This window comes from Canis lupus, chromosome 23 (assembly GCF_003254725.2).
Source record: "Canis lupus dingo isolate Sandy chromosome 23, ASM325472v2, whole genome shotgun sequence".
Lineage (NCBI taxonomy): Eukaryota > Metazoa > Chordata > Mammalia > Carnivora > Canidae > Canis > Canis lupus.
This window is the reverse complement of record NC_064265.1, coordinates 23,959,118-23,984,095: the sequence shown is the minus strand read 5'-3', so window position 1 is coordinate 23,984,095 and position 24,978 is coordinate 23,959,118. Positions and strand designations below refer to the sequence as shown.

Here is a 24,978-nt window from a genome sequence, read left to right as displayed (position 1 = left end):
AAATGAATCCTGTATGCAGAGGGCAAGGAGAAACCAAAGAAAAGGGCAGGCCACTCCAGAGTAGTAGGTGGCAGGTTTAACCAGCAGAAGGACTTACATACTAGGCTTGTCTTGAGTAGCTGCAAAACGAATAGATGTTGGCATCCACCCACCAAAATCTTAGCTACGGCTTAAAAGCTTGCTTTCTCAAGTCTGTGCCATTGAAAACAGCTCCAGGCTGTGGGAAAGGTAGGCAGAAAATACTTTACAAGGATAGGGGGAAAGTGAGGAGTCTCTGATTGGAGACCAGCTCCGGGGTCAACCAGTGGTCACATCCTCTCCATGACCTCCACCAACATGAGAGAACAAACATGAAAGAAAACAGTAACCGTTGCCATTTATACATGGTTTTAGTTCTCAAGGGATTTCAATGTATATTTTTACACTTGTGTCTTTTTTTTTTTTTTTACACTTGTTTCTTAACATTTTCCGTATAAAGAATTACGGACTCGAGCCAAGATTTTGTACCCCTAAATCCCAAATTGTTATGGAAATATTTAGAATAGGTGAAATTAGGTTTTTAAATCAAATTTTGGAATACTGTCATAAGGCAATCTCCTTTGAAACTTGAAATACTAACAATCGACTTGGAGATTTTTAATACATGGATTTCTGTTCCTTCCCTTTGAATCTGGATTCTGTGCCTGCTTTAGTCCTGGCAGTTTCTGGACCAGGTAGTTAGAAACTGGTAGTTCCTAATTCCTGTCTCTTGGGATACTCAGGGAAGGCGTGGATTCCAAGACCAGAGTGGTGATGACGGTCTTGAAGACTTCTTGGTGGGGATGTAAGCACGTAAGAGGTGGTGAAAGCCATCTACTACCGACCAGTAGGATTCAGTATGATCCGAGGCTGGACTATGATTTTAGGGGAGAAATCTTGTCATGTCTAGTACAGTCCCTCACACACAGTAGGTACTGGAGAAACGACTAAGACAGTGAGTGATAAATGCTGAGCTTTCCCCCCCCCCCCCCCATAAAACCTAGGCTTTCTCTGGGGTTGCCTTTCTTAAGCCCCTCTCCTTTCTCGTTGCATGCGTTTGGCAACGAAGATCAAGGCCACGAGCCAACCGTTTTTACACACACAGACACCCAGCTCTACAGTGCACATTTTATGAACCCGAATGCTGGTTTACACCTGATGTTATTTCCTGCTGAACTTCAAGCCACTAGATGCGGGGCGTTTTTCCGGCTTTCACATCCACAGCAGCAGCCCGGGTTTTCTAGGACGCGGCGCGCCGCCCAAACAGAAGCAGGGGCTCCCTCTGGCCTCTTCCCCACTCTGCCCACGAGGGAGCCAACGGAGCCGCCCGCAGGAGTCTGGGCGCGCCGCGTGGGGGACACCGCCCCCGAGGGCTCCGTTTCCCCACCGCGCAGCCGGCTCGGGACGCGAGGCTGGGGGGGGGCGCGCGGCTGGCGGGGCCCGGGGGGCGGGGACCCCCGACAAGGCCCGGCCTCGCGGTCGCCGCCCCGCGCCGCCCACGCCGGAGTCCCCGCCCCGGCCCGCGCCCCCGGGCCCCGCAGGCCGCGCGCCGCAGCCGGATCTTCTTGAATTTCAACACAAAGGGAATCCTCGGCCGCAGGAAGTGCATCACCGAGGAAGAGGGACTGGGGGCGGGGTGCGGGGGAGGCTTCCACCCCGCCCCCCCGCAGCCCCGGGCGGCCGTGACGACAGCCTCAGGGTCTCCCCTTCGCCCCAGGAGCCCGTCCCCTCCCCCCGCCCCGCTCCCCGCTCCCCGCTCCCGGCTCCGGCCGCGCGGGAGCTCGCAGGCGGCGGGGACGCGAGCTGCCCCTCGCCGAGGCTGCACACCTGTTCGCTCGCCCCCTCCCTCCCTCCCTTCCGGGTGCGCCGGCACCTGGCGGACGGCTGTTTTTCCGTCCCTGGGCTCCCAACTTTTCCCTCCACGTCTCCTTCCCTTGTGCGGGCGCCGCAGCTCCCAGCGCGGGGCCTCCTCCGCGCCAGGCGTGGGCCGGGCTTCCCTGGGCGGAGCGCCGGCAGCCCCGGGTCCCCGCGTGGCAAAGGGGACAAGGGCACCGAGAGCCCGCTTTCGTTTTCCGCGACACCTGCCGCTCCGGGGACTCGGCCAGGCTTTCCAGCCGGAGGCTCCAGCGTCGGAGGCAGCCTCGCCGTGGGGCGGGTGGGGGTTGTCGGGTGCTGGGGAGGAGGCGGCCTAGGCTGCTGGCTGTGGAAGCTGGTGGCTTGTCTTACGAGGCAACCTTGCTGCTTGCACTTAACAGTGCATTTTGCAAATCAATAAAAACAGAAAACTTTTCTAGGAATGTTTTATTTACATTTCATCCGAGAGTGAGAAACCGGTTATGCATCGTCCATTAAGAAACAACCCCCCCCCCCAAAAAAAACACACACACACACAAAAAACCCCCAAAAAACCTCTTATTGTTTTCTTTTAGTTTAGAACGGCTTGGGAAGGCCACGGGCAATTTGGAGAGCGGGACCGAAATACCCGCTTTTGAACCCGGGAAGGAGAGGTGGAAAAACCCAGGAGCTTTGGACTAGTTTTCAGGCTGCAAGACCCGGGTCGCTGGGGAGGGGGCCGCGCGACTAACTCGGAGCTGCCCTGCTGCAGGCTCGGGCACTCGCCGCGGCAGGTGTGCCGGAAGGGGGCCACCTCCCCCCGCAGGCGCCCGGCTGCCTCGGTTCTCTCGGACACCACGGGGGAGGGGGGGGGCTGCCCCCTCCCAGGCTCCCGGGTACCTGCCCCAACCTGTCTCCTCCCCTTCTCCAGTACCACACCCACGGGACTCCGGTCTCCCCGGGAGAGGGACGGAGCGGGAACAAAGGGGTCTTTGTTCACTGGCTCCTGGGGGGTGGGAGTCGAGCTCGCGCGCGTTTCCCCGCGCCCCTTGGAAACCGGGAGGTTGGGCGCCACCCGGCCTCGCCCTGCAGCGAGCGCCGTCCTCCGCGCCCCCAGCGCCTGAGGTCAGGGCGCGGCGCCCCGGGCCACGGCGGGCTCTTCCCGGGCGGGGCGGGGGGTGCGAGGCCCGCGGAGGGGCGGTGGGGGGGCTTCGGCGGCTGGCGGAGGCGGAGGGGGCGGGAGAGGGAGCCTGCGCCGGGCTGCGCCTGGAGGTGCGGGGCGGGCTCGGAGCGCTCGCGGGGAGGCTCCAGCCGGAGCGGCGTTGGCTGGAGCGCGCTCCCTCTCCGCTTCCATCCTCCTCCCCCGGATGGGCCCCAGCGCCACGCCAGGTTGCTCTCCGCTGCCGTCAGCACGCTCCCCTGCTCCCTTCTTGGCGCTTTCCTCCCGAACCATCCTTCTGGACAAACTTTGATGGAGAATTTCACACCACGCTGGAAAAATGCCGGTTATGAAAGGATTACTGGCGCCCCAGAACACCTTCCTCGACACCATCGCCACCCGTTTTGACGGAACACGTAAGTCTTGCACTTCGACGAGTTGTGTGCTATTTTCCGAGAATGATTTTTCACGTATAAATTACTTTCTCTCCCACCTTCTTTTTTTGCACCGGCGGAGTGAAATTCTTTCCGTTTTTGCAAAGGCGTCTTTCCTTCCACCCATGGTTCGGTGTAGTGTTAACACTTTGGATTGGTGTAGTTGGTCCCCTTGACTTCCTGGGTTTGTGGGAGCCAGCAAGCAGCCTGAAGAAAGACCGACGCCCGTGTTCAGTGTGGGACCTGGATCGGGCACTTCTTTATGGGACTGTTTTTTTTTTTTTTTTTTGAAAATTTTTGAAAAATTAACTTAACGAGGTGAGAGCGGGAATGTCCATGTTAGTGAATTTCCACCTTACCTTCCTAGAGTTTCAAGGCTGTCTCGATTACAGGGTGAGTTTGAAATGTTAGGCTTCCATGGAGCATCATTCCTTGAGGTCTTTCGGATAGGCATGGTTTCCCATAAGAGTTTGAGACACGCAAACTAGAATCAGGATTGCCAACTGTAAGCTTTCTGTAGAATTCTAAGCGTTATGAGTTTGTCAGAATCTTGATTCCTGCCTTTAAGCTAGAAGAGCGTACCTCTCAGTCCTGAGATTATCCTCACTCTAGGATATACTGTTGGGGAGGGATGAGCTGGGCATTATAAAGGCTGATCGTATGAGAAAGTTTCCACCAATTTTTTTTTTTGAGGGTGAGTATTATTAGACGTTTAGCTTGTTTCAGCTATAGTTGAAAACAAGGATATAGTTAGTGTCCTGTGGACGTTTGGAGATGTTTGGAATCACCTGCAAGTTGTCCTCTTTCAGGACCACGGTCAGGTCCCCGTTCCTTCCCAGGCTTCCGGAGCTCTCTTTATTGAGCCTGTTGGTCTTCCCAACAGGCTTAGGACTCTGTACTCTGACCCCTAAAAATGCTCTTAGTTGGTTTCAATATGAATATCCTCACCTTCCTCCTAGCTTATGTTGCTTCTGTGTGTTATCTTTCCTTTTTCTGTCTCTTACACAAAACTCATAGGAACTCCTTTATTCTAAAGGCTCTTCTGTGGTTCAAGTATCATTGTTCTTTTACTATGATGGTGTATTTCATGGAACTGGCATGAGAGATCACCTCTAATTCTATTTCCACTCCAGTAGTCTATATACACATTCCCATTATGGTGAGAAGAAAGTCCTGGACTTTGTGCTTTAGGAATAGTTGGAAAAGTTTACATGGGAGGGAGACGAATAATTTACCTGATTTTGTTCATTTTTTATTTTTGATATCCACCCTACTCAGGGCAAAAGGTGTGGCTATTCTTACAGTGTTTTTAACTCTTGCTTTAGTCGTTCTCTTCCCTTTTATATTCTACATGTGTCAGACAGTATTGGTGAAGTGCAGCCCAATGTGTCTTCTTTGGATAATAAGAGAAAATACTGTAATAAAACTTATAGCCCCTGCCACTGCCATTACCTTCACCACCCGAACAGCATACAAAATCACCCTTGCTGTCTTTAACCATGTGTGAACGTGGGTACTATTAATTGTTACCTTAGGAGCTGATTAGTTTGGTTTGTCTGTTTCTTCTTGAAGTTGCAAATTTAAGCCCCAAAGACTCTCAACATGGATCCCAAAAGCATTTATTAAAAACGAGGTTACTGGTAAATGGTAGTTGCTTATCTCATTGTCATTTAAAGTTGAATGGAGTGCATAGTGTAGTGAGTCATCCCAGCATAGCCCTGAGAATTACTGCAGCAATATATTTAGATATCAGTTATAATGAGAGGGGCTTTAGACCATCAGTACGAGATACCTTTGCCTCTTTCTGTCACTCTAACATTTGATGACTGGAGCGCATGTAGATGGGTGTACTAGTGAATAGCTCCTTTTTAAAAAGCTAAACATTAATGTTAATTAAAATGGATTAGAAATTTTAAATTCTTATTTGGGAAGACCATCATTACCTACCAGCATTTAGAAAACAAAACCAAAATCCAAAACCAAAACCTAAACCTAAAACTTTTGGAGAACATGCTTGGTCTGTGCTTGGTTGGGACTTGGGGGATTCCTGTAGGGAACCACTTTGTATGAAATCAGTGAAACAAATTTCAAAATGAGGAGTAACATGAAGGTTTACTTTGGCAGGACTTTTTTCTTTTTACATCTAATGAATACCCTTCATCCCAACAAACCCCACTCCAGGGAAAAAGATTGTATTTTTCTCATTTACTTCTCTTTTGAATTGTAGGATGACTTGAATAATCTGAAATTTAAAAGAATACTTTAAACACATTTTTAGCCTCAAATTTTGCTGTATCTAGAATCATGGGCATACCATTTCCCTGGCTAAGTATTTTATCTTATTGTGCTATCTTTTCTGTATTGACAAAATTTTAAGTATACTTCATTCCCTGAAACTCTTCCTATGATCATCCTTCTTTCTCTTGATTTTTTACAGTATTAATTCCTTGTGCAAGACAAAACTATTTGCAAGTTTTAAATTCACCAAACTTCCACCTACCTAAATAAAAATTCTACAGAAAGTGAATGATGTTATTATACTCAAAAAGTAATATGTTTACTTGGTACATTGGATTATTTGTTAGGTACACTTTATAGTCATCTTAGTTTCTTATTTTATTTTATATTGTGTAATCCTGATGAAAAAAAAATGAAGAGAAAAAACAGTAATCCTGGCAAACCACCTTGTTAACTTAACCACCATGCAGTATTATTATTAGCCTTACTGACTTAATATTGTAACGGAAAATAATAAAACCTAAAACATTTAAAGTTTCTCCCAGGAAAAAAGTAAGTATACAATAATAAAAGCTCATAACATAATCTTATTAATTTATTAGTTGAAACATTATCACAGGGCAACATAAAAGAAGTTAATAATATATTTTATCACCTGGTGACACCTTATTATTTATATAATAGTTATTTCTTCCTTTTGATATTTAAGTGAGCTCTTTGTCAAGATTGAAAGACAATTGTGGACCATTAATTGGAAAAATATTTTTCTCATATCCAATATAATTTTTAAAAACTATTGGAAAATATGAATCTTTTTATGGTAAAACTACCCTAAAATACATGTACTTTTGAATTATGTTCTCCTGGTTTGTGTTTAATTGAAGTGCAGTGAGACTGAGAAAAACTAAGAACCTTGCTAACATTAACTACGTATACACTATTTAGGACAAAAAAGTAATGCCAATGAATTTTTTTGACTCATTACATGTACCCACACTTCTCACTGGAAACACTCTAAAACAGACAGACAGACACACACACACACACACACACACATACTAAGTTTTAACAGCATAACCTGGATCTAATTCGTTTTTCCTACGTGGTTTTTCTTTAAATATATTTGATGTATTTAAAAAAAATCTTCTATGAGTGGACTTCTTGCATTAAGCACATGAATATTAATCTTGCAAAGAGAAAGTATAGTAGAGAAGACATAAGTACATATGTTAAAAATAGTTTTTAGTACAGATATTTGTCATGGAGTACCTTTTGAGCAAAACACATTTTTTTTTTTTTGAGGATATAAAACTTTCAGAAGCAAGTGTCCATTTTCAAACATACATAATGGTACGTTTTCATAGCTGTAAATTTGCCTACATATTCTAGTCATATCAAAATTTGGCCAGAATACTTCTCCTTTGGGGTTAGTGAAACAAGATTTAAACTTTAAAGGAAGTTTGTAGCCCAGTGACTCTATCAAGGACATTCTAGTCAAAGTATTCAGGATAACAATAGTTTAGAAACTCATTCATATTTGCATGTACTTTATGTACTTCTGTATAGCCTGTTTAAAATGATCCAAGGAAATTTGTTAAAATTGAAATACTTCCTTTACAGAGGTAACTGCAATGGTTTTTCTTTTCATATTTCCTTTCTTCTTTTTTTCCATTTTTCCTTTTATGCTTTCATCACGGAACATAGAGCTCTTAACTTTATAATCATAGAAAGAAGGGTAATGAATCCAATGCTGCAGGAAGGTGGAAGAATAAGGTAGGACAGTGGAGATCTTCCTAAGTCTTTGCTGGGTTGTAGTTTGGAGAATACCAGCAAAGGCATTTAGCCAATAAAAAAGAATGAGCTCCATTATGTACGAGTCTGTCTATAAAAGGCTATTACATGAAAACATTCAAGGAAATAGCTAGAATTCTAGAGATATCTCTCCCCAAACAGAAGTTTATAAAGACTCTTAAAAATTTTTTTCTGTGCTACTTGTAGTCTCTTTTATTCTTATTCTTTATGTTTAAAGAGATAGTTCTTTATTAGTTTTCTTTTCCTGTGTAGTAAATTGTCACAAACTTAGTGGCTTAATAATTCACATTTTCTGTAGGCCAGACATCTAGGCAAGGATCAGGTGGGTCTTCTGCTCAGGGTCTCACAAGGCTGCAAACAAGTCCTCAGCTGGGCCTATGGTCTTTGCAGAGGCTTGAGGCTCTCCTCTAAGGTCATGTCGTTGTTAGCAGAATTTAATTCCTTTCGGTTTTATGATTGAGGTCTCTGTTGTCTTGCTAACTATCAGCCAGGGACTTTTCTCAGCAACCAGCAGCTGCACTCAGGTTGATGCCACATGTCCTCTCCTATAGGGCCTCTTACAACCATGCAGTTTGCTTCTTCTAGAGCAGCAGGAAAGTCTCTCTTTTAAGAATTTGCCTAAGTCAGGCTTACCTAGGATAATCTCCATTTTGATTAACTCACAGTCAACTGATGATGGATCTTAATCACATCTAAAATCATCTGTTCTGCTCACACTCAAGAGAAAGGGATGAGACAACGTGTATATACAAGGAGTTGGGAATTGTGAGGGCCATTTTGAAACTGTCTACTACAGATGCTATCCACCATTGTATTATCATACAAAATCCAATGTTCTGACATTTGTTCTAAAAAGTAGATTTATTAAGTGAACTCTGTAGTTCTATATGCATGAAACCCTGTGGAGTTTACATCTGGAATCTTAGTGAATTCCAGCCTACTAGAGGAAGGGTTTTGCTCACTATCTGGCGGTGGCACAGGAGTAAAACTAGTCTAGTTCATTTTAGTCAGCTGTCCTGTCATACTCTTCATTCTCTGATCTAGAAGTGATGTGGGAAATTTTGGATTATTTTAGGATATTAATCCAGTCCCTTAACAGGGGGTTCCCTCTCTATGGATAAGAAATGGGACCTGTTAGTCTGTGTACCTGGTTCTCTTAACCTGTACTGGATGGAGAAACAATCTAAGAATGTGGCATCTGCAAAGAATTATAGCCAAAGCAGGGCACTGCACTCTAAGGGGTCTGGGGTATTTCTCCCTTACTAATTAACCAGGCCTATTTCTGGGCAAACTAAGTGAACTACTTTGAAAAAATATGTTTTCCATGTCTTTCTCATGCCCCTAGCCATGTCTCAGATTTAAGACTCTATGCACTCTTGCATTGAAGTTGGCTTATGTTCAACTAAATAATGTTCTTTATTTAAATTTATTCTAGATTTACTGAAAATTAGAAAGAAAAAAGAGAGAGGGAAAAGGAGAGAGAGGAGAGAAGAAAGAAGGGCGAGGAGGGAATTATTTATTCTCATGCTTTGATTTTGTAGATGAATTCTTTACTCTGCAAAGGATTTACCACAGCAGTTCTCATAACTTCCATGCAATGAACAAAGCATTTGATTATAAGAATTGGATTTATGTCTTTATCAGACATACATTTCTTTTGATGAGTGAAATACACAAATAATAAGAAAATTTTTATGATATAGTCTTTAAAATATCATATAATTTTGATCTGACATCATTATATAGAGGAAAATTGATAGCCAATATGTTAAAAATGGAAGTTATGCTCATTATATATTTTTCTTAGGCTCTGGCTTTTAGTATCACCCCAGACCAAAGGCCATGGCATGAACCTCTTCTGGCATGAGAAACACATTGAAGGTCCTGAGTTACCCATTTCTGGGATATCCTAGATCTAACATATTTCTAGAATGATACAGTCATTCTGATGAAATCTTTACTTTAGTCTCAATGATCAATCATTTCTTCAACAATATTTAAGCAACACTGACTATATACACAGCCATTATGCTAGGATCTTTGGAGTAAACCAGGCTTGTCCTCCTCTCAAAGAAGATGATAAATGTATGCAAAAGGTATTGTAGGATAGGTTGGAAATGGATAAGAATATTCAGGAGATATAGGCAAAGGACTGTGCACATCTGGATGAAAAAGGAATAATTTCTGTGGGTGAATGATCTGGCAGGGTTTTATATAAAGAATGGCATCTGGGGAGGAATTATTGGCTCATATATGATAAGAACAAAGACAATATTCTGTTTGCTAATTTGTGTAGCAGGGTCATTGAAGCTAAAAAGGGGGAGGGGTGTCTTTGAGTATCTTAGAGGATGTGGATGGCAAAAGGTAGAGGCAAGAGGAGAATGGAAAGTAAATTAGGCCAGACATGGGATGTCTCTAAGTCAGAGTACTTTGTCTTCGTAAGCCATTGAAAGTGATAGATTCATATCTTGGTACAATAGTACGGTGCCATCTATGCCTGGTGTAAAAACTCTCAACCTTTCCATATTCCACAGTCTGATGCATAATGCAGGAGAAACATCCACCTTGAAACCTAAGAAGTTTCTTCTTACTATCTCTTCTAAAAATGCTTTTACACTTTGACAAGGGTCCCAGAGAATTCAGTGGATTGATGGGTTCTTCATGTTTTTACAAATGTCTGCTTTGCCCAGGGAGCTTAACTTTTATCTCTTGGGAAAGAGAGAGATTGATTTCTCACCACATAGCTGAGTACTCTTCTCCTCCAGGGTTGTGTTATACTATAAAATTGTGCCTGTGGAGAAGAAAAAGAATTGAGGGTGTGCTAGCATTCAGTCCTAGTGAAGTCAATTGGAGAAGTGCCAACAGTAAAAGGTACAGAATTGCAACCGCTGCAGAGATAGTAGAGTTCAATCTGACAGTGTATATTTGCTGAGATAGTCTAAATACTAAGTTTTAAATCCATTTTGGTTTAGTAGAGCCCACAAACAAAAAAGATGAGACTTCAGCTTTACCTATGACATAGTTCATATTTAGCAACTGGAGCAGTTGAAGAGCTTTCTCAGTAATTTAAACAGTCAAATACGGTTCTTGGCTTATGCATTCCCTGGAAGATATATTTTGGTTTTCCTTCACAGCTGTTAATGCAGCTATCTATCTCCCTTAAACCTTTCAAAACTCACATGTCCCCAAATGAACTAATAATCTTTCCTGGCCTATCAAACCTATTTGTCTTCTTATGTTTTCTGGCTCCGTTATTGGCATCACCGCCCATCCATTTCTCCAAGCTAGAAATCTGAGTTGCCCTCAACTGTCCACACATCTAATTGGTTACCAAGTCTTTGAGATTTTCCTTTAGAAATGCCCTAATCTGGCTCCTTACCTCCTTCTCATTGCTTCTTCTTTAGTTTGGATCCTCTGTTCTTTTATCTACACAGTTGTAACATTACTCTAACTGGATTTCTCTGGCGATAGGCCCATATCCTGCTTACTCCCTACCCTTCAGCCTACACTGTCCCCAGAGTGACTTCCAATAAAAGCACTATGATTTAATCATTTAACCCTCCTATTTAAAGCCATCTATCAGCTCCTTGCTACCTCTTGGAGACTGTCCAAAGTCCTTAGTGTCAAATGACCCCAAGATGATGCTGCAGAATCTTTTCAAACCTTTGTCTCCCAGGCTGCAGACCTACTCACCCTGAATCCCCTGTTCATTGATGTCTTTGTGCCTTGGCCAGTCACTTGAAGAGCAAGATCCATTTTCTTCAAGACCCATCCTGGGGTTACCTTGTATCTAAGCTCTTTCTATGAGGCTTCAAGTTGAATTAAGTGGCATTTGTTCCCTGCTTCCACATTACCTGGCCTGCTTCTCACAGGTGTTCTGATTCTATGCTTTCATATTCCAGCACTCCATTCCTTCAAGTTTTGACTTTATTCTTTTGTCTTTATTCTTTTGTATCCCCTTGCTCAGGCTTACCTTTGGAACAAAGTTATGGCTCAGTAAATGATTCTTGGTGTAAAAGAATTGCAAACTCCTTGAAGGCTAGAGTTGCGGAGTAATTAATTGCCTTTATTTCCCTTTGGTGCTAACTGATTTTCCTTATATTCAGTATTATGTTGTTTAACTTTAGTTTTGAAACATAATTCTAGACTAGCTTCTAGCCTCTCATTTTCACATGGTTCAAGTGCTAATTTTCTTTATTAAAGTTTAATGATAGTAGTGACTACCATGTTGGGCAGGTCTACATACACTCTGTATACTATGCTGGTGCTTTATTTGTTCCTGCCACAACCCAACAGCCCAGCAAGGGGGAAGGCAGCCCCCCTTTTTGTTACAGATGACAAAACTCAAGCTCAGCATTTTTCCGTGTTATCACACTAGCCTGTGATTTTTCTACTATAGCCTGTGATTTTTCTACTATATCACACTGCCTTTAAAATGTGTTTTTTTTTATAGCAAGTATAAACAAACTAGGGCAATCTGTGGTATCATTTCTAGTTTCTAATTCTTGCCAAAAGGCATTTCTGCTTTAAAGTTTTTAGCCCCTTCTAGTCTATGTGCTGTTTTTTTCTTTCCCTTTTGATATATTATGGTTTAAGTACTTGTCACTTAAAGAATGTTTTTAGATTGGTATTTAAGACTCATATCTGGAACTACTTAACGCATTCACTGTACAGAGCAGTTTTGCTCATCAAAGAAAATCTACTGTCCATTTTTTAAAAAAATAAAGAAATCCTTTTTCTTTGAGATTTTGGTGCTTAGAATTTGCTGATTTTAGAACTTGTGATTCTTTTATTGTCAGGCTAATCTCTCTATAGAAGATATTCTAATTCTCATATCTATTATAGTGACATCATTTTGTGTTTTTACCTTGTTAGTGTCTTACAGAAGAAATTCTTCTACCTATTTTGAGTCTCCTTTTATTGGGAGAAATATATTCTCCAGTGTCAGGTACTGTTGACATCTTTTAACAGAGATCATTTACCTTTTCTCCACCTTGAATTTACAGGAAGAAATACAAGTACCTAGCTCTCCAACTTGCAAGTATAATCTAAACTCATTTCTTTTCTTTTTTTTTTTTTTTTTTGTTCTCTTCTGTCTTTTAGATAGGCTTCCTTATTGTACCTGTCTGTCCAAATGAGTTTCTCATTCTAGTCATTGAACTAGAAGGAACCGAGACCAGGGCACTTACCAATCTTTCCATGTTCTGTTTGATTTTCTAGAAAAAAGGATCCACATAAGAAGTTCACAGGTTATCAAAATAGCAAACACCCAGTTTGACAAGTAGAGTTGTCCTTAATTGTGGTGTTCTAGTTATTTCTTCAATGAAAAGAATAATGAAGTTAAAAGTGGGTGTATTTTTGACCTTCACACCTATGATTCCATAAATGGTGAAAAGAATGCATGTCTTGTCATTGCAGCTTTTGTATTGTATTAATGTGGTACATCTTTGGTTAAGTTATAGTTCCATCATCTGAAAATAAGCTTGCTACCCTCTCTCAAACAGTATGTGGATTCAGGTTTTAAGATACAGAAGTAATAATCACTGAGGGCTCTTGTCCATCTGTATAGTGCTCTATATCTTATAGTGTATTTTTGGTTCAAACAAACCAAAAGTTATAAAATTATTTGAAAGATAGTAATAATAGTATTAATATTAATGTTTGCATAACATTTCAGCATATTCATTTTTTATCCCTTTACTTAAATTACTTTTCAATTTAAGATTAAAAATGGCTTCCTATTATAATTTTGAATGTACCTTTGTTTTCTGTAAGTGAAGTTCAACATTTAATTAAAGTCTACTTGAGTTTCCTTTCCGGGGCATTATTTGTCCATATTCATTGCCCTTTATTGATTGGATTACTAGTATTCTCTTTTTGACACCTGTGAGTTTTTTACATAGTAACAAAATGAATATTTTATAAGTGATGTGAATTGTATATGTTTTTGTTTCCAATTTTGGTTGGTCTTTTGATTTTTACATAGATGAATTAATCAGTTTTCCTTATTGTGTTTTTTATGTCATACTTAGAGAGATATTTTCTATATTAAACTTGTTTTTAAGATATATCCTATGTGCTTTACCATAGTTTCATTTTATATATTCAAATTTGTTCTCCTCCATTCTAAGTTCTGCAATTTAATCTATTGAATATATATGATGTAGGGATCAAAATTTATTCTTTCTAGATGCCTATCCATTTTCCTAACATGATTGTTTAGTAATTCATCTGTACTATGCTTATTTCTATGCATATTTTCTATGTCTAGTTTATTATGTTATCTTCTGCACTCCTATATGTATATTTATAATATTTTATCATTCTATATGTAATTTTTCTATCTTATGACTTTCTTTTTTTTATCTTTTTTTTAATCTTATGACTTTCAATCCTACTATATTCATCTCTTTCTTTATATTAGTGTCATAGTTTTAATTATAGGAATTTTACAATATGTTAAGGATTTTATTTCACTATTTTTTTCCAGAAAAGTTTTAGTTGGCTAATCATACTTACTTCAAGTCCCTATGAATTTAAGAACCAGATTATCTAGCTAAAAACAATCTTGTTGGTATTTTTAATGGAATCTGTATGAAACATGACATTTTTATGATGTTGAAAATTTATATCTAAGAACTTGTTATGTGTTTCTATCATTTATATCTTTTTAGGGGGTTCTCAGTAAAGTTCTTGCACATTTCTTGTTTCTTTTGTTCCTAGTTATTTAATCTTTGTCGTTTCTATGTGGAGTCTTTTGTTCCACCATTTTGTTTTTCTAATTTAGTTATGTTTGTTTATTTGAAGGCTATTGATTCCTATGTGTTATTATTTTTTTAACCAGCCAGCTTGCTGAGTTTTTACTATCCCTTGCAATAATTTTTCAGCTAGTTTCTTGGGGTTTTCAACTAAGAAATAATACTATCTTCAACTAATAAAAATTTTTCTTGTTTCCAGCTTTTGTAACTCTTACATATTGTCCCCTTAATTTTTTTCTGTTATCGAATTGACTTTTGGTTAGTATTATAAACATTATAAATACTATTAAAAAATGGTAATGGTGGGGAGCCCGGGTGGCTCAGTGGTTTAGTGCTGCGTTCGGCCCAGGGCATGATCCTGGAGTCCCCAGATCGAGTCCCACATCAGGCTCCCTACATGGAGCCTTGGCCTGTGTCTCTGCCATTCTCTCTCTCTGTCGCTCATGAATAAATAAATAAAATATTAAAATAAATAAATAAATAAAAATGGTAATGGTAAAGAAAATCCTTCTTATTCCTGACTTTCAATGGAAATTATTTTAATGTCTTTCTAGTAAGCATTTTTCTGGCTTTAGTTTGAGGGATAGATATTTTCTTATATATTTCCACTTTATTAAGAGACTTTGTTATATGTTCCTATTTCATCGAGCAATTTTATAAATTGGCTTTTCATCATCTGTCTAAGCAATTCTAGGTTTCTTATTGAATCAATTAATATAATAAATTCAATTGAACTATCCTTGCATTCTTTTAATACAAGTTACTTGGTCATGTTACTGGGTTTTACTTGTTAATGTTTAATTAGAATTTTTACACTGGAAACACACACACACACAAACCCACAAACATACATGCATATGTATGCACGTGTTTATAATACTGACATTAATTTTCTCTTTTTGTATATGTATTACTGAATTTTGGTGGAGTACCCACACATCCATATTTCTGCCTATTAATGTAGTCCCATTTAGTTTAGCACTTGCACCAAATTTTTCATTTTTAATGTAGTATCATTATTAATCATTGCATTAAAATAAGTCAAAATGGGTTGGTAGATCTCCAGTTGGTACTTAAAGGTTTTGACTATAGTCTTGTCTAATGTCTCAGGAATCTGTGTAGGGAAGATAGGTTTTATTTTAATGTGTATTTAAGTCTGAAAAACTCCAACAATGCATATCTTTTATGCCAATGCTTTCCAGATACAAAATATTTAATAATAATCTGTATATACAGATTATATATGTATATAAACACACACACACACACACACACACACACACACACACACATCCTTTCCTAGGACAACATGTGCATTGTATACTAACCAGCAGCACCAAGGCCTGTGAAATGCATGGAGTTACCAGAGCCCAGGTTAGTGAAGTCAGTAGGAAGCACAGGAAATTATCATTTAGGTATACAATGAAATTTAAGTAGAATGTAGCTATTTTTGGTATTTTTAAAAGTTTTTTGCAGTGAAACTTTTCTGCCATCAGTGACCTCACAAAAATGAAAGATGTGTTTAATGAAATATTGAGTTCCCATTTCTTTTTTTTTTTTAAAGATTTTATTTATTTATTCAAGAGAGACAGAGAGAGAGAGGCAGAGACATAGACAGAGGGAGAAGCAGAGGGAGTGGGAGAAGCAGACCCCCACTGAGCAGGGAGGGAGCCCTATGCAGGCTTGATCCCAGGACCAGGACTCGGGGATCATGACCTGAGTTGAAGGCAAATGCTCAACTGACTGAGCCACCCAGGCACCCCCATCAGAGTTTTTGATGGAAAAGGAGTTAATTTTAATAATGCTTGAGTTTTGTATCTAATTTATGGATGTAAGTAAAGCTTTTCAAAGTTTATTCTATAGAAGGTGAACATACATTATTATAAATGTCATTGTAAATTCAGTGAAGTGGATCATTAACAATAAAGTTACTCAGTGGTGACAAGAGAAATGTAAATTTTAGTATAGCATAATATCACAGTAAACACAGTGTTTATTGAACTTAAAAAATGTATGAAGCAGAAATGTGCTTGGATTTGGTGGTGGTGTACATTTGATTCATTTTTGTGTCAAAAAACAATGATAATCTATCAATTACTAAGAAGCTATAGTGGTCAAAATTGCCAAATATTTTTATATATGAGAAATTAGTTATAGTAGTTACACTACATGATATATATTGTTAAATGCAGAAAAATATTTGTCATGTCAGTGCATGGTTTACTTTTTTACTGGCTCCATCATTTAGAATCTTAAAATATATGAGTCTTTGGTGGAATCTTTCAGGTTTTCTACATAGAACATCATGTCATCTGCTTGTAGTGGAAGTTTGACTTCTTCCTTGCCAATTTGGATGCCTTTTATATCTTTTGGTTGTCTAATTGCTGAAGCTAAGACTTCCAGTGCTGTGTTAAATAGTAATGGTGAGAATAGACATACCTGTCTTATTCCTGACTATAGGGGAAAGGCTCTCAGTTGTTCACCATGAAGGATAATATTAGCTGTGGGTCTTTCATATATGTTGATGTATGTTCCATCTATCCCTATTTTGGTGACGATTTTTTTACCAAGAATGGATGCTATATTTTGTCAAATTCTTTTCTGCAACTGTTTAGCGGATCACATGATTCTTATCCTTTCTTTTATTAATGTGGTGTGAATATTGAGTCACCCCTGCAGCCCGGGAATAAATCCCACTTGATCATGGTGAAGAACTCCTTTAATGTACTGTTGGATTCAATTTGCTAGTATCTTGTTGAGAATTTTTCCATCCATGTTCATCAGGGATATTTGCCTGTAATTCTCCTTTTTAGTGAGGTCTTTGGTTTTGGAAGCAAGGTAATGCTGGCATCATAGAATGAGTTCAGAAGTTTTCTTTCCTTTTTTTTTTTTTTTTTTTTTTGGAACAGTTTGAGAAGAATAGGTATTAACTCTTATTTAAATGTCTGATAGAATTTCCCTGGGAAGCCATCTGGCCCAGAGCTTTTGTTGGTTGGGTTGATTACTGATTCAATTTCTTTGCTTGTTATGGGTCTGTTCCAATTTTCTGTGTCTTCCTGTTTCAGTTTTGGTCATTTGTGAATTTCGAGGAATTTGTCCATTTCTTCCAGATTGCCCAATTTGCTGGCATATAGTTTTTGATAGTATTCTTTCATAATGGTTTCTATTTCTGTGGTGTTAGTATGATCTTTACTCTTTCATTCATGATTTTATCTATTTGAGTCCTTTTTTCTTTTTTATAAGTCTCCTAGGGGCTTATCAATTTTATTAATTCTTTCGAAGAACCCACTCTTAGTTTTATTGATCTGTTCTACTTTTTTATTTGTTTGTTTCTATATCATTTATGTCTGCTCTAATATTTATTGTTTCCTTTCTTCTATTGGCTTTAGGCTTTCTTTGCTGTTCCTTTTTTAGCTCTTTTGGGTGTAAGGCATATTTAAGACTCCACCAAAAAATGACTAGAGCTGATACATAAACTTGGCAAAGACACAAAATATAAAACCAACATGCAGAAATCTTTGCATTTCTATACACCAATAATGGAGCAGCAGAAAAAAACAATCAAGGAATTGATCCTATTTGCAACTGTACCAAAACAATAAAAATACCTAGGAATAAACACAACTAAAGAGGCAAAAGGTCTATTCTCTGAAAAGTATAGAACACTTATGAAAGACATCGAAGAGGACACAAAGAAATGGAAAGGCATTCCATACTCATGGATTGGAAGGACAAACATTGTTAAATGTCTATCCTATCCAAAGAAATCTACATGTTTAATGCAACCTCTATCAAAATACTACCAGCATTTTTCACAGAGCTAGAACAAATAATCCTAAAATTTGTATGGAACCACAAAAGACCCCAAATACCCAAAGCATTCCTGAAAAAGAAATACAGAATTGGAGGCATCACAATTCCGGATTTCAGGCAACATTACAAAGCTGTAGTCATCAAGACAGTATGGTACTGGCACAAAAATGGACATATAGATCAATGGAACAGAATAGAAAACCCAGAAATGAACCCACAACTACAAGGTCAACTAATTTTTGACAAAGCAGGAAAGGATATACAATGGTGAAAAGACAATCTCTTTAACAAATGATGTTGGAAAAACTGGACAGCAACATGCAGAAGAATTAAACCAGAACACATTCTTACACCATCCACAAAAATAAATTCAAAACGGGTGAAAGACCTAAATCTGAGACAGGAAACCATCAAAATCCTAGAGGATAACACAGGCAGAAACCTTTTTGACCTTGGCTGTAGCAGCTTCGTATTAGACACATCATTGGAGACAAGGGAAACAAAAGCAAAAATGAATTGTTGAGGATTCATCAAGATAAATGAATTCATGAAGATAAATGATATCTGCACAGTGTAGGAAACAACCAACAAAACTAAAAGGCAGCCCACAGAATGAGAAGGATATTTGCAAATGATGTGTCTGATAAAGGGTTAGTATCCAAAATGTATAAAGAATTTACCAACCTTGACACCCAAAAAACAAAAAATTCAGTTAAGGAATGGGCAGAAGACCTTTATAGACACTTTTCCAAAGAAGACATCCAGATGGCTAACAGACATATGAACAGATGCTCAACATTACTCACAAATACAAATCAAAACCACAACAAGATACGGTCTTATACCTGTCAGAATGGCTAAAATTAACAACATAAGAAACCACAGTTGGGGAGGTTGCAGAGAAAGAGGAACCCTCTTAAACTGCTGGTGGAAATGGAGGCTGGTACAACCACTCTGGAGAACAATGTGGAGGTTCCTCAAAAAGTTAAAAAATAGAACTACCCTATGATCCAGCAACTGCAAGTTTTTACCCAAATACGGATTAGTAGGTTTTTACCCAAATACGAATTAGAAGGGGTACATTCACCCAAATGTTTATAGCAATATTATCAACAATAGCCAAACTACGGAGAGAGACAAATGTCTATCTACTAATAAATGGATAAAGCAGTATATATATATATATATACACATATGCATATACACACACACACACAATGGAATACTATTCAGTCATTAAAAAGAATGAAATCTTGCCATTTGCAGTGACTTGGATGGAGCTAGAGTGTACTATGTTAGACTTGGTAAGTCAGTCACAGAAAGACATACCATATGACTTTACTCATATATAGAATTTAAGAAAGAAAACAGATGAACATATGGGAAGGGGGAAAAGAAAAAAAGGGGAGAGGGAAACAATCCAAAAGAGACTCTTAATAGAGAGAGAACAAACTGAAGGTTTGGATGGAGGAAGGCATGTGGGGGATGGGCTAGATTAGTGATCGTGATAAAGAGGGCACTTGTTCTGATGAGCTCTGGGAATTGTATGTAAGTGATGAATCACTGAATTCTATTCTGGAACACAATATTGCATTGTATGTTAACAACTAAAATTTAAATAAAAGTTACGACAATGACAAAACAAATTAAAAAATAAAATATCTGAGTCTTTGAATTCATGCTTTGTAAATAATCTGTGTCCACAAAAGTTATTAGTCCTTTCTAAGTGAGATTTTATTATTTCTTTTCATTTTGTTTGAAACATTTGAAAATATTTAATCAGGGAGACTGGCTCAGTCGGTTTAGCATTTGCCTTTGGCTCAGGTCATGATGTTAGGGTCCTGGGATCTGAGCTGCAAAGGGCCCTCTGCTCAGTGAGGAGTCTGTTTCTCCTGCTCCCTCTGCACTCCCCACCCCCTTTGTTCTCTCTCATCTCTCAAATGAATAAATAAAATCTTAAAAAAAAAAGAAAATATTTAATCAAAGTACTTAATAAACAGCATACACAAAACTTCATTTTAGTGTATAGCAACTATTGTAAACAAATCAAAAACAGAAATACATTGAAATGTATCTCTAGATAAGCAAAGGGAAAAAACAATAACTCAAGCTATCCACTAGATTAATATTTGAAATTCTTTAATTTTCCTTTGGAATATTTCAACTTGACTCTTTTGATGCAGGTTCTATTTTTAATTGGACATATTTATGTTCAGACTGAAACTGAATGCAGTCGAAAAGAACTATGATTTTGCAGCACCAATATTTGGCAAAACCCCAAAAATAATCATGAAGACACCTTTTATTTATTGATTTATTTAAGTAAGTTCCATGCCCACCAAGAGTCTTGAACTCACTTCTCTGAAACCAAGAGTCTCATGCTTAATGGATTGAGTCAGCTTGGTGCCCCATAAAACACCTTTTATAACATATTTTTGTATTATAGAAATATTTTTTGAAGATATTTATTCTGAGTAAGGCAAAATGAGAGCCTATGAAGTTTTTAGACTGAGATATTTACATCTTTAAATATAGAAGATAGAATTGAGATATTCTCAATGAGGCAAAATTTTGAGGAAAAATGGAATCAAGAATATCATCCATTTAGCAAAATTTGCATGTGCCTACGAGGTATTTCAGCAACTACAGACTCTTTTTTCAATTATAATTTTTTATGGTCTATAGTGAAGAGTTAATTGAAGATGTCCGCAATTTCAAATTTATTAACCAGAAAATACACCATTGAGGAAAATTACAGGCAATTTTATGAAAAAAAAAAAAAAAAAGGTAATAGTACTATATACAGAGAAAAAGAACTAGTCTTTAAAACAGTAACAGCAACTTAGTGAAGGAGACAGATATGACTAAGTGCAAGACTTAACTATGTGAAAATATAATGAAAAGATCATTGTGCTTAGATTATTATGTTACTTTCTGGTAATATAAAAATATAGATATTATGTTCTAGAAATACTGTGTTTCAAAATAGCTTTGGAAAAAAGAAATTTTATACATTCATTAATATAACTAAATCAGTCGAATATAAAAAAATGATTTTTAATATTATACAATTATATTCTTTAGTACCTATTTTCACTCTCAAAGGAGTCCCTGCCTCATCCTATGTTATGTTCACCTCATATCAAGATTTTCACAGCTCTTTGAAATAAGGCTTTCTAGCCTACCCCAAGCTGCCAAATACAAATTTCCTTAAATTAGACTTCTTATATAATTTACTTAAATTTTTTTCCTTCTTTTTTTGTAAGTAATCTCTACTCCCAGCGTGGGGCTTGAACTCACGACCCCAAGATCTAGAGTTGCATGCTGTACTGATGTGCCAGCTAATCACCACCGCTGTAATTTACTTTTTTATTTTTTTAATTTATTTTTATTTTTATTTTTTTCCTGTAATTTACTTTTGATATTATCTTCTAAGGTAGATTGATAGACTTTGGGGAAAAATTTATCCCACAATTTTGAATGTTAATATAAATATTAAGAAAAATATTTAATGGTTTATATAATGTTTGGTATCTCTTTAATTTTAATATGACAGAAACTTTGATATGGAAAGGACTTGAGTCTTTATTGGCCTGTTATTATTCTAGATATTTGTATTGTTCTCACTTTAGAGACAGGCAGAGGACCCTAGAGAGGCTGTTTATTTTGTCCCAAAGCTACTACATGGGAGGGCTGGGTTCTAACATTTGTCATTTAATTTCAAAACCCATGTTCTTTTAGTTTTACTCTGATTTTACTTTGAAAAGGGAAAAAGGAAGAGATCTGACATCTAATGAGCAACAATACACCCAATGCTGTGTCTGATATTTTCACCTACATCAGTTTATTTAATCTCTGCAACACTGCAAGTTGTTTTTATTCTTATTTTATGGACAGAGAAATTGAAGCCCAGAAAAGTTGAATATATTATCAAATGTCATGCACTTTATAGTGATGCAGGAGTTTATAGACACAGTTTTGACTATAGTAGTCTATATTTACTAAAAAGACAAAAAATTGGAACTAAAGTGTAAAGCATTACATTTACATGATTAAGATCTTAATGTTTGACTTCACGTTGAGACACAAACCATTTTCATGCTTTGTAAGAACACACCATTATTATCCAGGACTATTGTCCTGGATTTTCCAGGAATTTACCTTCCTTGTTAGATTAAGTACCAAAAATCGTTCTTACCTAAGGGGTCATGAACAACTGGTGGTGGCGATCATTTGAGATCTATGCCACAAGCCCAGAAGTTTGACTACAGTAGATTCAGAGTTTTCTATAGAACAATGCCACACTAATTTGAATGTAAACATACTTCTGGCCAATCAGTGGTTGCTTAGGCATGGGAGTGGGGTGGAGAGAGGTGGCATTACTAAGGAGTATGAGAAAACTGTTGGGGGATGATGAGGACTTATCTACTGAAGGGACTATCTCAAGGCTGGCTTTGAAGCTACCCTTCAGCTCCCTTGGGGCCCTGGCATGTACCTGCCCTTCCTTGTTCCCCACACCATCCCTCCCCCAACTAGAGCAACTCTGAGATCACCTATTTTACACATTGAGCTTTGCAGCAGCTTTCCTTTGAAGAATCTCTGTGGCTGAAAACAAATTTTGAAAACATCAGAACTGGCACCTAAACATTATATAGTTGTAGCTGTCACCGTATGAGCTCCCCAGGGACCAGTTTCTTCCCACGTGGATGAAATCTATGTCAAGTTCTGTGACATTCTGGGTTAATATTAAGTAATGAAAAGATCTTTCAGTTACTATAGTCTCAATAAAGATCCAGTGCAATATATAGTCACAGTTTTCATCTTCTTTGAAAAGTTAGCTCTTCCCTCTCCCAGCATAAGTCCAGCCTGTCTTGGTAACCTATAGTAGGAAAGATCCCTACTATTGAGATTCTCCTCCTCCCCTTCCTCCCCTACCCCCATTCATTAGGCTGCCTCAGTTTCTTCCAGGGTTGAACCTGGAGGAGAGAGGAGATATGTGGGACAGAAAAGTTCTTAGTCAACAAGTATTATTGAAAGCTGTCATTGGCATTTTGGAGTAAACCTGGTGTTCATTTGAAATGTACTGTTCTAGCCAAATTGGTAGAAGCTATGTTGATTGGTCACTGCCTTGTTTTGATTGTTTGGCGAATGTGCCATCTGAATATTACATCTTTGGAGTATGACATGTGTTTGGGGATTGTAGTGAGGCTGGTTCTCTTATTTGGCACTTTCTTGAGTTCTTAAGATCTCTTCTCACTCACATGCACATATATATGCATACAGAGGCAGCACATCCCAAGGGATTTATCAACTACTGTTTCCTTGACTTGAGTGATCACATTTTTCTCTAGCTTATGACTATTCCATCAACCCCAAGACACCCAAGGTACACCTCCATCTTCTTTTAAGAAGGTCACTGTCTACCTACAAGGGTCCCTCTTGTACAGGATCTTTGATAACCCCATGCTGGCTCCCTTGTAGGCCTAGATTGAAACCATGGAATCCACAGGGAACACTTTCATGTTCTCTGCAGATAATCTCCTTTCATTGTTCCAGCAGTGCAGCTGGTCTGCTACCATCTCTCACTTTTTAAATTTTTTACCCCAAATTTCCAGAGGACATTCTTTGACTATACTATTGAAGGCCGATTTCCTGGGCTTGAGGTAAAAGCCTAGCCCCTTCTATCTTTTGAAACCTCTTTGTAGTCTCTGAAACGCCACTGTTTCATAACTAGTGTGAAAGAAAGGCTTAATGTATGAACAGCTGTTTTTTGTTAACCTCATTTTAAAATCCTGTGTGTAGTTTCTTTTAGAATGTGGAGACATTAACACTTAAAGTTTTAGGACCTCAACAGAAATGGGAAGTGATATGGGTACATTTTATCATCCTGTTACATAACAAAGATACCTAGCCTAAAATTGTCTTTCAACAAATGCATAGCTTCCACTAGAGTGAATCTTATGGATCCTATCAGGAATCAGTAAATACTCTCCTAATGACTGACAGATTGTCTATACACATCTCTTGTTTCCTTGTCAAAGAATTTCAACATCAAGTTCATGTTTTACATTATGTTGGTGGAAAGTATTCGTAAGTACTTTATCATAAAGCCACATATATTACCTCATTTATTTTTTACAAACACCAGACTAATTTGGGAAGGAAATAGATATATTTCTACTTGAGATCCATGGAGGAGATTCATATATGTGTGTTCCAGCCTTATGTCTTACATTCTTTCCTTATGTCACCTTATGTTAATATTTTATTCTATTTTTATGTGACACATTGTTAATATTTTATTCTATTTTTTTGTGACACATTGAAAGAAATGACATCATTCTTATTTTGCAGATATGGATATTGAAGAAAAGGCATCTTCTCTTAGGTAAAGTTCAGGTGCTATACTCTTACCTTCCTGTTTCTTTGTTTCCCTTCTTTATCAGTTCCTCAAGCTCTGTCCCCAACACACGCACTCATGCATGCACATGCACATACACACAACTATTTATAATTTAGTATTACTTCATTTAAATGTTAATTGTTCCCAAAGTATCATATCTTGTATGATGTAATAGTGTCTCAGGCTTAAAGAATTTACATTTTCCAGTATCAGAAAGTTAGATGGGGAAGAGATATGGGGAATATTGTGAAACTGACCATGTTTCCTCCATTCACAGGCATAAGAGTGTTCAAAGTTGAATGTTCAGCCTCTCTATAGCATTGGTACAGACTCTTTTAAGTAAAAATAACATTAGCTACATAGTCTCTTTATTACTCTTACTTGTTCTAATTTCTTCACTCATTTCTTTATTTTAATAAATTATATATATTTTTGTGAGCCACATAAATTATTTCTTTTTTGGAACATTTCATCATATTAAAAAAAACCCTAAGTTTTAAGAAAACTTGT

General features: G+C 38.3%; 1 protein-coding gene and 1 long non-coding RNA gene across 5 annotated transcripts in view; one reads left to right on the top strand and one right to left on the bottom strand.

The window, feature by feature from the left end:
• The window catches only part of LOC112661207 (uncharacterized), a 93,739-nt gene extending 92,371 nt beyond the window's left edge, over window positions 1-1,368 (bottom strand). For all 4 annotated transcript variants that reach the window (XR_004808654.2, XR_003137507.3, XR_003137508.3 and 1 more), the window contains exon 1: window positions 1,174-1,368. This is a non-coding gene — a long non-coding RNA (uncharacterized LOC112661207). The remainder of the gene's footprint in view (window positions 1-1,173) is intronic.
• A 1,728-nt stretch (window positions 1,369-3,096) lies between these two features.
• KCNH8 (potassium voltage-gated channel subfamily H member 8) overlaps window positions 3,097-24,978 on the top strand; it is a 367,898-nt gene continuing 346,016 nt past the window's right edge. Inside the window, exon 1 of the mRNA XM_025448969.3 lies at window positions 3,097-3,426. Within this exon, the coding sequence (XP_025304754.1) occupies window positions 3,351-3,426 (76 nt within the window). The 5' untranslated portion in view covers window positions 3,097-3,350. The remainder of the gene's footprint in view (window positions 3,427-24,978) is intronic.